General features: G+C 43.3%; 1 protein-coding gene across 2 annotated transcripts in view; it reads left to right on the top strand.

Annotated features, from left to right (window-relative positions):
- Window positions 1-14,322, top strand: part of LOC112223722 (ankyrin repeat and fibronectin type-III domain-containing protein 1) — a 184,785-nt gene that overhangs the window by 95,243 nt on the left and 75,220 nt on the right. The window contains exons 1-2 of one of the 2 annotated variants that reach the window (XM_042305323.1): window positions 1,550-1,868; window positions 8,102-8,142. Coding sequence is in view for 1 of the 2 variants with exons in the window: in XM_024386877.2 (XP_024242645.2) it covers window positions 8,102-8,142 (41 nt within the window). In the remaining variant the exon portion in view is untranslated. Of the gene's footprint in view, window positions 1-1,549; window positions 1,869-8,101; window positions 8,143-14,322 lie in introns of those variants that run through there. The other variant, XM_024386877.2, reaches the window with a different exon arrangement.

Raw genomic sequence — 14,322 nt, 5'->3', positions numbered from 1 at the left:
AAGTGTACGAAAAAGAATGCATTGTTTCTTATGCTGGGCATTATAAGTGATAATATATAGTATAGTGATAGGCTAATGTTGTCACTGATCAGACTATCCTTGATTTAGTCTAGTCTTTACATATACTAAATAATATACACTACCGTTCAAAAGTTCTGTTTCTTAGCAATTCTTAGCCATTTCTCGCCTTCATTTCTCAGAACAAGAATAGACTGACGAGTTTCAGAAGAAAATCCTTTGTTTCTGGCCATTTTGAGCCTGTAATCAAACCCACAAATGCTGATGCTCCAGATACTCAACTGGTCTAAGGAAGGCCAGTTTTATTGCTTCTTTAATCAGAAAAACAGTTATAATTGCAAAAGGGTTTTCTAATGATCAATTAGCCTTTTAAAATTATAAACTTGGATTAGCTAACACAATGTGCCATTGGAACACAGGAGTGATGGTTGCTGATAATGGGCCTCTGTACGCCTATGTAGACATTCCGTTAAAAATCTGCCATTTCCAGCTACAATAGTCATTTACAACATTAACCTGTTACACTGTATTTCTGAACAATTTGGTGTTATTTGAATGGAACATTTTGCTTTTCTTTCAAAAACAAGGACATTTCCAAGTGACCCCAACATTTTGGAACGGTAGTGTATATGTGTGACATTTGTTTTAATTTAGAACGGACCATTATCATGCATCTGTATGCAAACAGGGGCAGCGGGGAAAAATACATGTCATCTATGCACTTAAATAGCGAATGGAGGATGCTTTTCCCCGTGATTTATTTTCATGCCAGCCAAGTAGGCTGTACTCCTGTTGTAAAGATAAGCAATGTGCTTAATATTAGGAACATTGAGAAATAAATATAGTAGGCCTAGCCTATACAAAAGCTGATGGGATCCTCCTCTTTTTATTTGAGGCCATCACTCTATTTTCTCTCTTTAATTAAATAGCCTATAGAGATGTTGCGGAATATGAGATCATGGGCTCTCATGAAGTGTTTGATTAGAATACATTTGCGTTGATGTCAGACTGATTAGAGGGACAATAAAGTGCTCAATACCAGGCAGTTAGCAAGTTTGGTAGGCTACTAATGACCAGCAGCAGCATCAGAGCTTGGAGAAGCCTAATTATCGTGACTAAAATGGTCATGTGGAATTTGACTGCCTTCATGACTCGTGACTGTCGGTGCGCCGGTAATACGGTCACCGCAACCGCCCTGACCACAACACTGTGGTAAACTAATTTACCTTGTTCAACTGAATGATGATTTTAGGTTTTCCTGTGTCAAAATCCTCAACCCAAAGTAAAAGTAAATGTGATAAAAACGCACCTGTTACTTTAGCACAAACCTGCCCCCCCCACATCCACTATAAGCTTTTCCAATCTCCCCCTTTTCAGACTCTGGTGTGACAGTCATTAGCATTCACCACCCCTCTCCCTCCCCCTTCTCCCATTCTCTCCCATTCTCTCCCTTCTCTCTCTCTGTCCTCCCCTCCACTGTGTGCAAGAGAGTTAGAGAGAAGCTTATCGCCTGGCAACCACAATTAAAGTACAACAACTCACTCGGTGGCAGCCACCGTTCTGAGCAGGCACCTCGGTGTGACAGCACACTCCGACTGTAGAGAGGGAAGACGAGAGAAGAGAGAGGGAGAGAGAAGGAGGGAGGGAAAGCGAGAAAGAGTTGAACAGGTGAATAACGCTGACGGTGATTTGACTGCATCAAAGTGGAAGAGAGCTGCCGCTGGAAGAAGAGAGTGAGGGTTGAGGCTGGGAGAGAGCAAACGAGAGAAGGAGTGAGGGAGGAGGGAGAGCAAAGTGAAGAGTGGCGGGGGAAGGAATTATTTGACTGTGGCTGGCATTGGACGCGACAGGTATGTGTCTGCCGAGAGTCGGGTTGCAATGTGAAGGTATGCAGAAGATATGGGGAAGCTGTGTGTATTTGTGTGGTTCTTTCGACAAATTCAGGGAGGTTGTGGTTTAGCGTTGGCATGACAGGATTTCGCAGCACCTGGTGCACAGGTATGCAAGCAAGCAGAGTCAGTACACACACACACACACACACACAGACACTGCACTATTTTTCATCAATTACCCTTTGTCTTTGAAAAGAACATGCTTGTTTTGATAGTGCACTTACAGGCCAGTGTTTGCATAAATGCATTTACCACTGTTAAAAGCCCAATTGTTTTTCCTGTGTCTTTCCCCACCTGTTCTACACCTGACATATGTCAATCTTAAAGTACTATTTTAGAGGCTGACACCTGCCAATTCTCCAGGCAAACTATCCATTAAAAGAGCTACAGAGGTGTGTGTGAGTGTGCGCGCCTGTGTAAAATGGACCGTTAGACACTCTTGTTCCCTCGGCATGGATGCTTGTCATGGCTCCTTTGGGGTTTTTAAGTGCCACAACTCTCAGCCGTGTAATTGGCTGTAGGGAGAGAGGGCTGCAGGAAACGAAGCTCGTGTGTGGAGGTGGCAGTCAGGGCACTGACTGAAGCACTGTGGAGAGACCGTCCGAAATGAACACTTGTAGTCCTCACTGATGCTATTGTCCATTTGATGTGAGCCATTGTAATATAGATGTATAGCATGGTGGTTTTAGCATATATTATTATTTTTTACCTTTATTTAACTAGGCAAGTTAGTTAAGAACAAATTCTTATTTACAATGGTGGCATACCCCGGCCAAACCCTCCCCTAACCCGGACGACGCTGGGAAAATTGTGCGCCGCCCTAAGGGACTCCCGATCACGGCCGGGAGTGATACAGTCCGGGATCGAACCAGGGTCTGTAGTGACGCCTCTAGCACTGCGGTGCCGTGCCTTAGACAGCTGCACCACTCGGGAGTACGTTGGGATGATGCTTTTATCTTACTGACCTACTTTTATCTTAGACCCTTAAGTGACTTACTGTTAAAACGTATGCGTAGTGCCTTCAGAGAGTATTCACACCCCTCGACTTTTCCCACATTTTGTTTTGTTGCGGCTTGAATTTAAAATTGATTTTTTTTTTAATATTCTGTGTTACGAGCCTACACACAATACGCCATAATGTCAAAGTGTATTAATATGTTTACAGTATATATGTTTTTTTGTATTAATACAAAATGAAACGCTGAAATGACGTGAGTCAATAAGTATTCAAGCCCTTTGTCATGGCAAGCCTAAATAAGTTCAGGAGTAAAAATGTGCTTAACACGTCAGATAATAAGTTGCATGGACTCACTTTGTGTGCAGTAATAGTGTTTCGCATGATTGTTGAATGACTACCTCAACTCTGTACACCACACATACAATTATCTGTAAGGTCCCTCAGTCGAGCAGTGAATTTCATACACAGATTCAACCTCAAAGACCAGGGAGGTTTTCCAATGCCTCACAAACAAGGGCACCTATTGGTAGATGGGTAAAAAAAATCAACAAAAATACAGACATTGACTAGTGAAGTTATTAATTACTAAGATACAGGTGTCCTTCCTAACTCAGTTGCCGGACAGGAAGGAAACCGTTCAGGGATATCGCCATGATGCCAATGGTGACATAAAAACTGAGGATGGATCAACAACATTGTAGTTACTTCACAACAAAAAATATTACAAAACACATTCTGTTTGCAATAAGACACTAAAGTAAAACTGCAAAAACTGTGGCAAAGAAATTAACTTCATGTGCTGAATATAAAGTGTTATGATTGGGGCAAATCCAACACTTTTCCAGCATGGTGGTGGCTGCATCATGGTATGGGTATTCTTGTCATCAGTAAGCACTAGGCAGTTTTTTAGGATAAAAATAAACAGAATAGAGCTAAGCACAGGCAAAATCCTAGAGGAAAACCTGTTTCAGCCTGCTTTCCAACAGTCACTGGGAGACAAATTGAACTTGCAGCAGGAGAATAACCTAAAACACAAGCCAAATATACACTGGAGTTGCTTACCAAGACAACATTGAATGTGGCCTAGTTACAGATTTGACTTAAATCGTCTTGAAAATCATTATCAAGACTTGAAAATGGCTGTCTAGCAATAATCAACAACCAACTTGACAGAGCTTGAGTAATTATTTTAAGAATAATATGCAAATATTGTACAATCCAGGTTTGCAAAGCTCTTGGACGGAAAGGGGTTAGCTAGTCAGTTGCACAACTGAATGCATTCAACTGAAATGTCTTCTGTATTTAACCAAACCCCTCTAAATCAGGCTGCCTTAATCGACCTCCACATCACCGGCACCCGGGGAACAGTTGTTGTGGGGGATAACTACCTTGCTCAAGGGTAGAAAGGCAGATTTTTCCACCTTGCCGGCTCAGAGATTCAAACAAGCAAACCTTCGGTTACTGTCCCAATGCTTTAACCGCTAGGCTACCTGCCGCCCTCCGCTAAAGGAGATTTTAACATGTATTGACTAAGGGGGTTGAATACTTATGTAATCAAGATATATTCGTGTTTTTTTTTTAAATAAATGTTCAAATTTTTTCTTCCACTTTGACATCACGGAGTATTTTGTTTAGGTCGTTGAGAAAACATTACAATTAAATCCATGTTAATGTAACGGATGTCTTCGGGAGAAAGAGAGGAGGACCAAAGCGCAGCGTGGTAAGTGTTCATGATGATTTTAATTAAAGAAAGCACTGAACACTGAATCAAAACAATGACGTAAATTTGCAAAAACCGAAACAGTACCGTGTGGCGACAAACACTCACACGGAAACAAACACCCACAAACCAAAAGTGAAACCCAGGCTACCTAAGTATGTTTCTCAATCAGAGACAACTAACGACACCTGCCTCTGATTGAGAACCACACTAGGCCGAACACAGAAACCAACATAGAAAAACAAACATAGACTGCCCACCCCAACTCACGCCCTGACCATACTAAAACAAAGAATAAAATAACAGAACTATGGTCAGAACGTGACAGTTAATCCCACCTTGTAACACAACAAAATGTGGAAAGGTGTGAATACATTCTGAAGGCACTGTATGTGAATGCGGGAATTGAACACGAAACTCTGGTGTTGCAAGCCCATGCTCCAACCCTCTGCATTCCGATGTATAGTAGAGGTAAATACATGTATACACATTTCAAGTACACTTACATTTCATAAGTACAATTTACAAACATTTACATTTAACCCCACTAGCTCTCCAGGACCATGGGTTTCCACCTGCTCTCCGCAGAGATGTCCTGGCTGGGTGTACTGACAAGGGGTGAGGGGGTGGTGGGGGTGGATAAGGTCATAATGATTGCATGGGGGACTTCTCCCTACTGCGTAGGCACTGGGATGAAAAGCTCCATAAAAAGACTCAATGGTCTCTCAATGGTCAAAATGTCACTGTGGCCGACTCAGAAGTGTGAACACACACACGCACGCACGCATGCACGCGGGGCATTCACCGGTCAGACAGGGATCACACTTTTTGACCACACACTCTTTAGCACACAAAACAGATATACAATGTGCTATTGCGTTTGACTATTTATCATACATTTATCATACACTGACTGACAGAACTTTCTAATTTGCAATCAACACTAACGAATGTACCAACAACAGAGTGAAAGATAATGTCTCCCCACATCCAAGAACTTCTATTGCATTATAATTCTATTGCATTATATTGAATTCTATTTAAATGATAATGCCCGAGAAGCGGGTGTTTGGAGGATATATTGTCACGGGTGTTGTTAGACCCGAGATGAAGTTGAGGGCCGGCAAACCTTGCTAATATATCCCCCAAACACCCGCTTCTCGGGCATTATCACTTTTATACAACGGGTTACCTACATATTCAAAAAATGATTGACATATTTACATAATCGTTGTTTTGATGAATTTATTCATACTATTTCATCCTTCCACAAGATATAGTCCCGACACAAATCTAGCGTTGCTAGAGACATGACCCAGTCGTTCAGTCTTTTTGTTCTGTATCTATGGACGCGACCCAGTCGTTCGTTCTAAATGTTCCATTGCCATACTGGTTGGCAATGTTCTTATCCCTTGCTTGCTAGCTAGCCAACAATGGCTGACTTACAATCACGTCAAAATGCAGCCTGAATAACAGCAAAGTAGCTGGATTTGCATTTGTTTAAGCTGTTTTCTCGTGACATTTATTTGGATACATCCATAGCAATCAGCTAATGAGGCGCAATTTCGCCTGGCATAGAAAATGTGCTCCCTCGTCAGGGCACTGTTGTTTAGAGGAGCTAGCCAACGACGCAGCTACAGTAACAGAATCACTTCAAACTGAAGCTGGAAAGACTGCAAATTAGCTGCCTTTCATTTGACTTTTTTTCAATTGGCATTTGTTTGTATATATCTATAAAAATGATGGCAGCTGAATCATGATTTTGACTGGTTGAGAAACGCTGCCTGCCTGTCTGTCTCGTCCCAACTCGGTCATTACTATAGGACAGCAGGAGATCGAATTTGAATATTGAAACAATGTTGCAAATGTCGGAGAGACAAACAGCAAGGTTTATACATTTCTCAGCTGTTGAAAATGAAAAGTTAGTCTAAAAGAAATGTGAGATAATGTCTAGATACTTTTTATAGTGGAGATCAAGTTTATAAATTGCCTGGCTGGGCTGATGAGACAGTGGATTGTGCAGACAGATGGAACAGAGTAAATAGGCATTTTAACGTCATAGATATAGCTGGTGGCAACCTGTGGAATAGACCCTGGCTGGAATGAGGTTTTAACCAATCAGCATTCAGGATTAGACTCATCTGTTGCATAATGCATTCCATTGCAGTCTAATAAATTATATTACAACAGTGATTGACAGGGCCTGCTTATCCCTCCCATTGTGTGGGTTCAGATGCTCCTCTTACCCCTCTGGGGGTGCAGAGGCCTGGGGTGATACCCCCTATGGTGTGAAGACAGATTTACCTCAGCATAAATTTAAAAAAAATCAAAGTGCAAAATGCAAAAAGATGATTGTGCTGGTGTCTTCTAAAAGTGTCTCAGCCTGGAGCTAGTTATGGACAAGTTGTGTCTGTCTTCCTCCCTCTGCCTGTGTCTCCCAGAGTTCTCCTGGAGCTGTGGACAGTAGGGGGCTGCCGTGTGTGTGTGTGTGTGTGTGTGTGTGTGTGTGTGTGTGTGTGTGTGTGTGTGTGTGTGTGTGTGTGTGTGTGCTTGTATGTATGTATGTGTGTGTGTGTGTGTGTGTGTTGTTGTTTTTCTATGTCCCCTGTTGTGAGAGAGATTAAACGACGTGAGGGGAATTAGGACTCTTTTTGGACTGTTGTTGAAAACCCATGTCAGTGTGGTAGCTTCTCTGTCAGTGAACATTTGGAAGCTCTTATGGCTTCTACTGTGCAATTTGCACTAGACATTGATCTAGGATCAGGACACAAAAGGGACCTCGGATCAGTATCTGGGGACATCATCTTCTTGCTCCAGGTTAATGAACTTGGCTGTAGGCTTGGTTTGCACCCAGTGCCACTGCTCCGGGATCTTCGCATCGTAGAAAGGGCGGGAGCGACACAGGTTGTGATTTGCGTCCCCATTTGCTTCAATGTCTGTCAATCACCCTGTCATGAATGAGCTTGCACTGGCCTGGTAGTATTTCCCATAATGAGGTGCATTCGAAGTCATTAGTCTCCTTAAGTTCACGACACTATGACGTATCTGGAAAAAGTATCTGTTTGACTCTTTGACATTTTCGAAAACAAATGCCAAGTAACTTAATCCAGCTGCATTTCGAAGTAAAAGAACAAACCAAACTACCTGAATGACATGCTTACATATGGGATGGCTGGTAGCTTAGCGGTTAACACCGTTGGGCCGCTAACCAAAAGGTCACTCGTTCTAATGTTTCAGCTACAAGGCTTGTCAAGGGTGTTAACCATATAAACCTATTTACACAGTGATCTGTGTGTGTTTGTATTCTCTGTCTTCGAATTACACTTCATTGACACAGGTTGGGATTACAGAATTGCACTTGGTTGGAGTTTGCGTTTTGCAGTGAGGACTTTTCTTTGAATCTAATGGGGAAATTCTGGAGGAATCCATCTTGACTGCTGACCCCAGTAGGTATCCTTTTTAGGACTGGTCTATGGTGCTCAAATGTTTCTCTGTTTTCTCTCTCTTTCACAGAGTCTGGGGTCAGCAGACAGGAAAGAGTTCCAACAAAAGAAGTAAGTCCCTCTTTCTTTAATTTTTAAAATGTATTTCTCCTTGTCCCACTCCTGCCCTTTCTCTGTTTTATTCTTCAGTCGTTTGTGTTCAGAGTCCTTTTCATTTATACCTGCTTTAACCAGTTGGATAAACTGCTAGATCACCACCTACTGTTGCTTTCTAACACAAAGCTTCTCAGAGTAATTAGCGCTGATCTAGGATCAGGTCCCCACTGTCCATATCATCTTATTCATTGTGATCTAAAAGGCCAAACTGATCCTAGATCACCACTCCTACTCTGAGACGCTTTGTGAATAAGGCCCCTGGCCGCCTTGAGGAATCTGACCTGGCTCTGAATCAGGTTCTGGAGAAAAGATGTTAATTCGCTAATTCGGTTTTAACCTGACCAGTAATCCCTCCTAATCTCATACAGATTATAAATAACAGTAAGTGAATTATTATGATAATTCGCCAGTCGCCAGCAGGTTCGGCGCGTCACTCTTTTGATTGACAATAAGCTATTTCAGTTAATTGCCTGTTATTTGCGCCCGCGTGTTCGATGTAATTTCACACTAATTATTTTCTCCCTGATTTCAAAACAAAACCATGGCAGCTTTTATAATGTCTCTCACCTGTTTACATGGAGACCGATGGATTTGATCTCTCTAAGCGTGATTATTAGATGTCCTTCAATGCTGATGTGAGTGAAGAGCAATTCATCTCATTGTCTCTGCTTCAAGGGAATTAACTTGGTTTCTGTCACAATTTCAGAAACCATGTGTCCATCCAGCCATTTTTAATGCGAGTAAAGTACCTGTTAGATTAAAAGAAACTCATGACAGTATAATTGTCGGTAAACTTTCTAAATGTCAACAGAAAAAAAAACACGCTAGATGGGTGGATAATATTTCCGTCAGTGAAATAGATCATGCAACAAATGGCAGTTGATGAGAAAGGAGGTATTTCAAATGGTTGAGAGAATTCAAAATGGCCACCGCTGTTATCATCAGATCAAGGTCATAAAATGGGATGTTGTCGCATTCAATTTTAGAGACAACGAGCAGGATCTCGTAGGTTTTTGCTTTGTGAAATCAGTTGAACATTCGTCGCTCCTGTTCAATGTCAAGTTGCTACTCGGCATTGAAACTCTGCTGAGGACTATGGCATAGTAGAATGTTGTCACACATGTTCACATCAACCTGACTCCCCACTGGCTTACATGTAACAGTCGGTTCTATTTCTCTCATCTCTCTTTTTCAAAAGATACATTAGGGCCTTGTGAGTATGAGTGCGTGGGCATCAATGTGTTCCCCTAAGTTCCCCCCCGCCCCCCTAGGTAAAAGACTGGTGGCATTGCCACAGAGTACCATGCTCATACATTTATTTGAATGGCGCTCGGGCGGTTTCATAGCAACAGGTTTTCTCGCTCGCTGAACATGGAGCTGTGTGTTGTGACCACTGCATTCCTCCATTTCCGACTCGGACCAAACAATCGTTGGAGAATGTGCCACTTAGATGTCTATTGAACAGTTGTTCTCAGATTCTTTGGGTTATGGATGGGTGGTTTGAGTTTAAATGTCCCCGGCATTTCAAAGGTAATTCCAAACTATTATATGAAGCCATGTAATCACTTGAATTGAGCAGGTAAGGCTGGGAGTTTGAAATTGTGACCTCGCTAGTGTTATGCAAAGTTTTGTGAAAAGGGGCGTTGTCGTTGCTCTTAACTAAATGATCTGTAGGTCTTCTATGATGTTAGTCTGGGATGATTCATACTGTATCTTTTAATTTTTGGATGCCTCCTCCAGAAGACTGACTTTTACACACACACACACACACACACACACACACACACACACACATTTATGCACGTACTGTACATGCACACACACAAGTCTGCACGGACACTCACATACGCTTGCATGCATTTCACATCTCGCACGCCAGTGGAGGCAGCTGAGGGGAAAACGGCTCATAATAATGGCCGGAATGGAATGGCAACTCCTGGAAAACCATGTGTTTGATGTGTTTGATGTATTTGAAACCATTCCACTGATTCCGCTCCGGTCATTACCATGAGCCCGTTCTCTCCAATCAAGGTGCCACCAACCTCCTGTGTCGCACACGTGCACACACACACACACACACACACACACACACACACACACACACTGCATGTGCCATGTGGGCAGTCTTGGTGGGCAGTCACTCCATAATGTGGCTTGCCTCGCCACGGTTGCCTGGAGACAAGAAGCATTCTCCATGGCCAAGCGGAGCTGTCATGTGAAGTCATGTGACACGAGTCTCAGAATAGAGGGGTTTGGTGAGGGGTAATGATGTGTAACCTCCTAAAGTAAGCTGTAAACAAAAAGACTGAAAGAGAGGGTGAGAGAAAGTTCTGAAACAAAGACGCCACACACTCCTCTCTCTCTCTCTCTCTCTCTCTCGCTCCTTCTCTCTCTCTCTCGCTCCCTCTCACTCCCTCTCTCTCTCTCTCTCTTTACGTTACCCATATGGAAATCATTAATAACCTGAAACACTAGAACTATGTGCAGACACCCAGTCTTCTACGGCCATCCATATTACCCATCTTATATTCTCTTCCCCCATAAGTCCCAGAGGTGGATCGAGCAGGGCTTAGTGCAGTGAGTGAGGGTATGTGTGTGTTTTACATAAGTGAGGGGGCAGACAGTGCAGGAAGGAAGAGATGCGGTTGGAGGAGCCGACGGACGGCTGGTGCAGGGAATTTAAGGAACGGATGTCAGGGAGAAAGACCCTTGATTAGCCTAATTTATTCAGAGGAGAAGGCCCGTGTAATTGTTCTCAGATGGGGGGGAGAAAAGGGAGGGGTTAAGTTAGAGGTGAGGGCGAAGGGTCGGAAGAGAGGTGGATGGAGGAGCTGAGAAGGTTTGTCTCACTCTTGTGCACCCAACTCTTATTTGACGGTCATCCCGTGACCTCACAGATGTTAACTTTTATTGGCGTCTCACTTACGTCTCAATATTGTTTCATTAGTCAGGTTTCCATTGACCCAGGTTTACTCAACAAGAGCAATGACGCAACAAACAAACAAACAACGTGTGTAATAAAAATGGCAGCTATAGGAGAAATGTTCGAAAGATCGACAACATTTTTACCTCTTCGTCAGGGGTGGATTTTTTGTTTGTCAAACTTTATTACAAATGATGATGTAAACTGTGTTTTTCAAATAAATGATCATGTCATGTCATAAAGTATCTATAAATCTCCACTCCACGCGTAATTCTAAATGCCTAATGAGTGTTGAATTTTGCCTGAATTGCTTCGCCTTGGCTTTTTTTGGTTGGCTGAAGTTTCACCATCCAATTATTTCAGATTTTCAGTACTAGAGTAGTTTCACCACCAAGACATGGACTGTGGTGATAGGTTGGCACATAAGCATGATTAGAATATGACAAATATGGGCCTCACGAGTGTTGCAGTGGTCTAAGGCAGTGCATCACAGTGCTATAGCTGCGTTACTACAGATCCTGGTTCAATACCGGGCTGTGTCGCAGCCAGCCGCGACAGGGAGACCCATGAGGCGACGCACAATTGGCCCAGCATTGTCCGGGCTATGGGAAGGTTTGGCCGGCCGGGATGTCCTTGTCCCATCGCACTCTAGCGACTCTTGTGGCGGGCCGGGCGCTTCCGGGTTAAGTGGGCATTGTGTCAAGAAGCAGTGTGGCTTGGCGGAGTTGTGTTTCGGGGGACGCACGGCTCTCGACCTTCGCCTCTCCCAAGTCTGTACGGGAGTTGCAGCGATGTGATAAGACTGTAACTACCAATTGGGGCGAAAAAAGGATAAAAATATAAAAAGAATGAAAGAATATGGCAAATATGAGTAAATTCTTGAATTCTATCCATGCTGGCTTTTGCGGGCTACCTGAGATTAAACAGATACTGTAGGTGGGAGGGTATACCGGCTTTCGTCAATGTATTAATGCGCAATTTGCCTAAATGAATCATGGAAACACTTCAACAACTACATTTTTATTTTTTTTTAAATAATATGTTTGTGACATCATTACATCCAGCTGTTTTTATCGACAAAAGACAGTTCGGTAAAAACGCACTGTAGCGACAATTGTCACATCTATTTAATCACAAAAAAATCACTGGACAAGTTAATGGAAACATAGCTTCAGTCTTCTCACACTCATCTATTGTCTCACTCTTTCATAAGGTTTGAAAACATATTTCTCACCTCATTACTCATTCTCGTCTTACGCCCGTCTGTCTTTCCACGGGGTGAGAATAGGAGGGTGACTCAGTCGTTTTACAGCCGCTCGCCCCGAGGACAAGGACTTTCCCCGGCAACAATCAGAGCCAGAGACCCCTTGGCTCTGGCAGAGTTCCACCTCTAAATTGACGGTAATCTGAGTTAACCCAGAACTAAAGTCTCACGTAATTGGTCAGACGCTCGATGAAGTCCATACATGTTAAGAGAGGAGAGAGAACGAGGCTCGGAACCGCAATGAAAAGCTGCACCCTCTCTCTTTGCAAGTTAAAGGGCAAGTCTATGGGCCAAATGTCCCCTCCCCTTCCTAAATTCGAAAGATGCTAACACCTGCGAAATTGTGATTTGTCCAAAGCACCTGAACTAATGCTGCTCATAATCTCACGTATACAGTTGTATGATGACAGGTCTACGGCTACCGTTTATGTAGACTGTCCACAAGAGATTAAAGGCCCAGTGCAGTCAAAATTCATGTTTCCCTGTGTTTTATATCATATTTTCCATCAGCTGATGAAACTAACAATGTAAAAGTGTGTGTTTTTTTAGTTGCTGGTTGAAAATACAATCTTCACAGGACCTTCTAATTAGCGGTTTTGAATATCTTTGCATAGTTTTCAGTTTCCCCCTCCCAATTCAGATCACTCCTAGACAGTCCTAGCAAAATTCTTGCTTGAGAAACAGTTTTTTTTTTTGTTGCTAAAAATCTACTTTTGCCCATTTTCATCTATTAAAGTAAGGTACTTCATTTTTACCCAGAAATGATTTGATATTGAGATTTTAAAAAACAACTGCATTGGACATTTTAAGTCGACTGTGACATCAGTGCTGGGAAACGCTTCCTGGTACTGTATCCTCAGTGCACAGTCCTTATTAACACTACTGCGACTGTAGAGGGAGAGGAGGAGGGAAGGAGAGCTCCAGCACTGGCCCCAGAACCCAGTGTTTAGGTGGTCTGCCACTTCATTCCCCGGTACCCTTTCGTTAGTAGGAATGCGCCTCCAAAACATTCCTTGGAAATAGGGGACGGAGAGGAGAGAGAGAGAAAAAGACAACTTAGACTTGGGGAGACAGCTAATGGAGTCTGAGGGTTCCCCTGTCTGCAGAAAAATGAAACATAGTCTTACATTTTCTCCGTTTTTTTTCTCTTGGGTTTTGAAAATGCTGTGTAAACATATACTGTGAATATTTACAGTAGCAGCGGTGGAGAGAGCAGACGGGCCAAGGAGATTGCTGGCTCCCAGGGTTTCTCTGTGTGTGTGTGTGTGTGTGTGTGTGTGTGTGTGTGTGTGTGTGTGTGTGTGTGCGTGTGCGTGTGCGTGTGCGTGTGCGTGCGTGCGTGCGTGCGTGCGTGCGTGCGTGCGTGCGCGTGCGCGCATGCGCGTGCGTGTGCGCGTGCGTGTGTTTGTGTTTGTGTGTGTGTGTGTGCGTGTGTGTGTGCGTCGTGGACGTATTTAACTATACTTGTGGAGACCAGAAGTCCCCACAAGAATAGTAAACAAAACAAAAATTTGACCAACTGGAGACATTTTTTGGTCCCCACAAGGTCAAATGCTATTTCTAGGGGGTTTAGGGTTAAGGTTAGAATTAGTGTGAGGACTAGAATTAGGGCTAGAATTTTGAAAGAGACCAAATTGTATGTCCCCACAAGGTTAGCTGCGCAAGACTGCGCGTGTGTGTGTAGTCATGTGTTTGCATAAGTGAGTGCATGTTTATGTGTGTCTGTGCGTGTGTGTATGTGTGTGTGAGTGGCTTGTTGTAAAGCGCCGTACAGCGGCTGTCTTTGATGTGGGTTTGGCTGCAGTGCAGCTCTGATGGTTCAGAACTTCCCAAGCACGAGCGATGATGCCAAAGCGTTTCGCAGGCAGAGACGCCGATTGTTTTGGGAAGGCACCCCGGCCATAATAGTGTGTGTGTGTGTGTGTGTGTGTGTGTGTGTGTGTGTGTG

Source organism: Oncorhynchus tshawytscha, linkage group LG24 (assembly GCF_018296145.1).
Source record: "Oncorhynchus tshawytscha isolate Ot180627B linkage group LG24, Otsh_v2.0, whole genome shotgun sequence".
NCBI classification, from domain to species: Eukaryota; Metazoa; Chordata; class Actinopteri; order Salmoniformes; family Salmonidae; genus Oncorhynchus; species Oncorhynchus tshawytscha.
The sequence above is the reverse complement of the archived record's forward strand: the minus strand, read 5'-3'. Positions and strand labels throughout refer to the sequence as shown.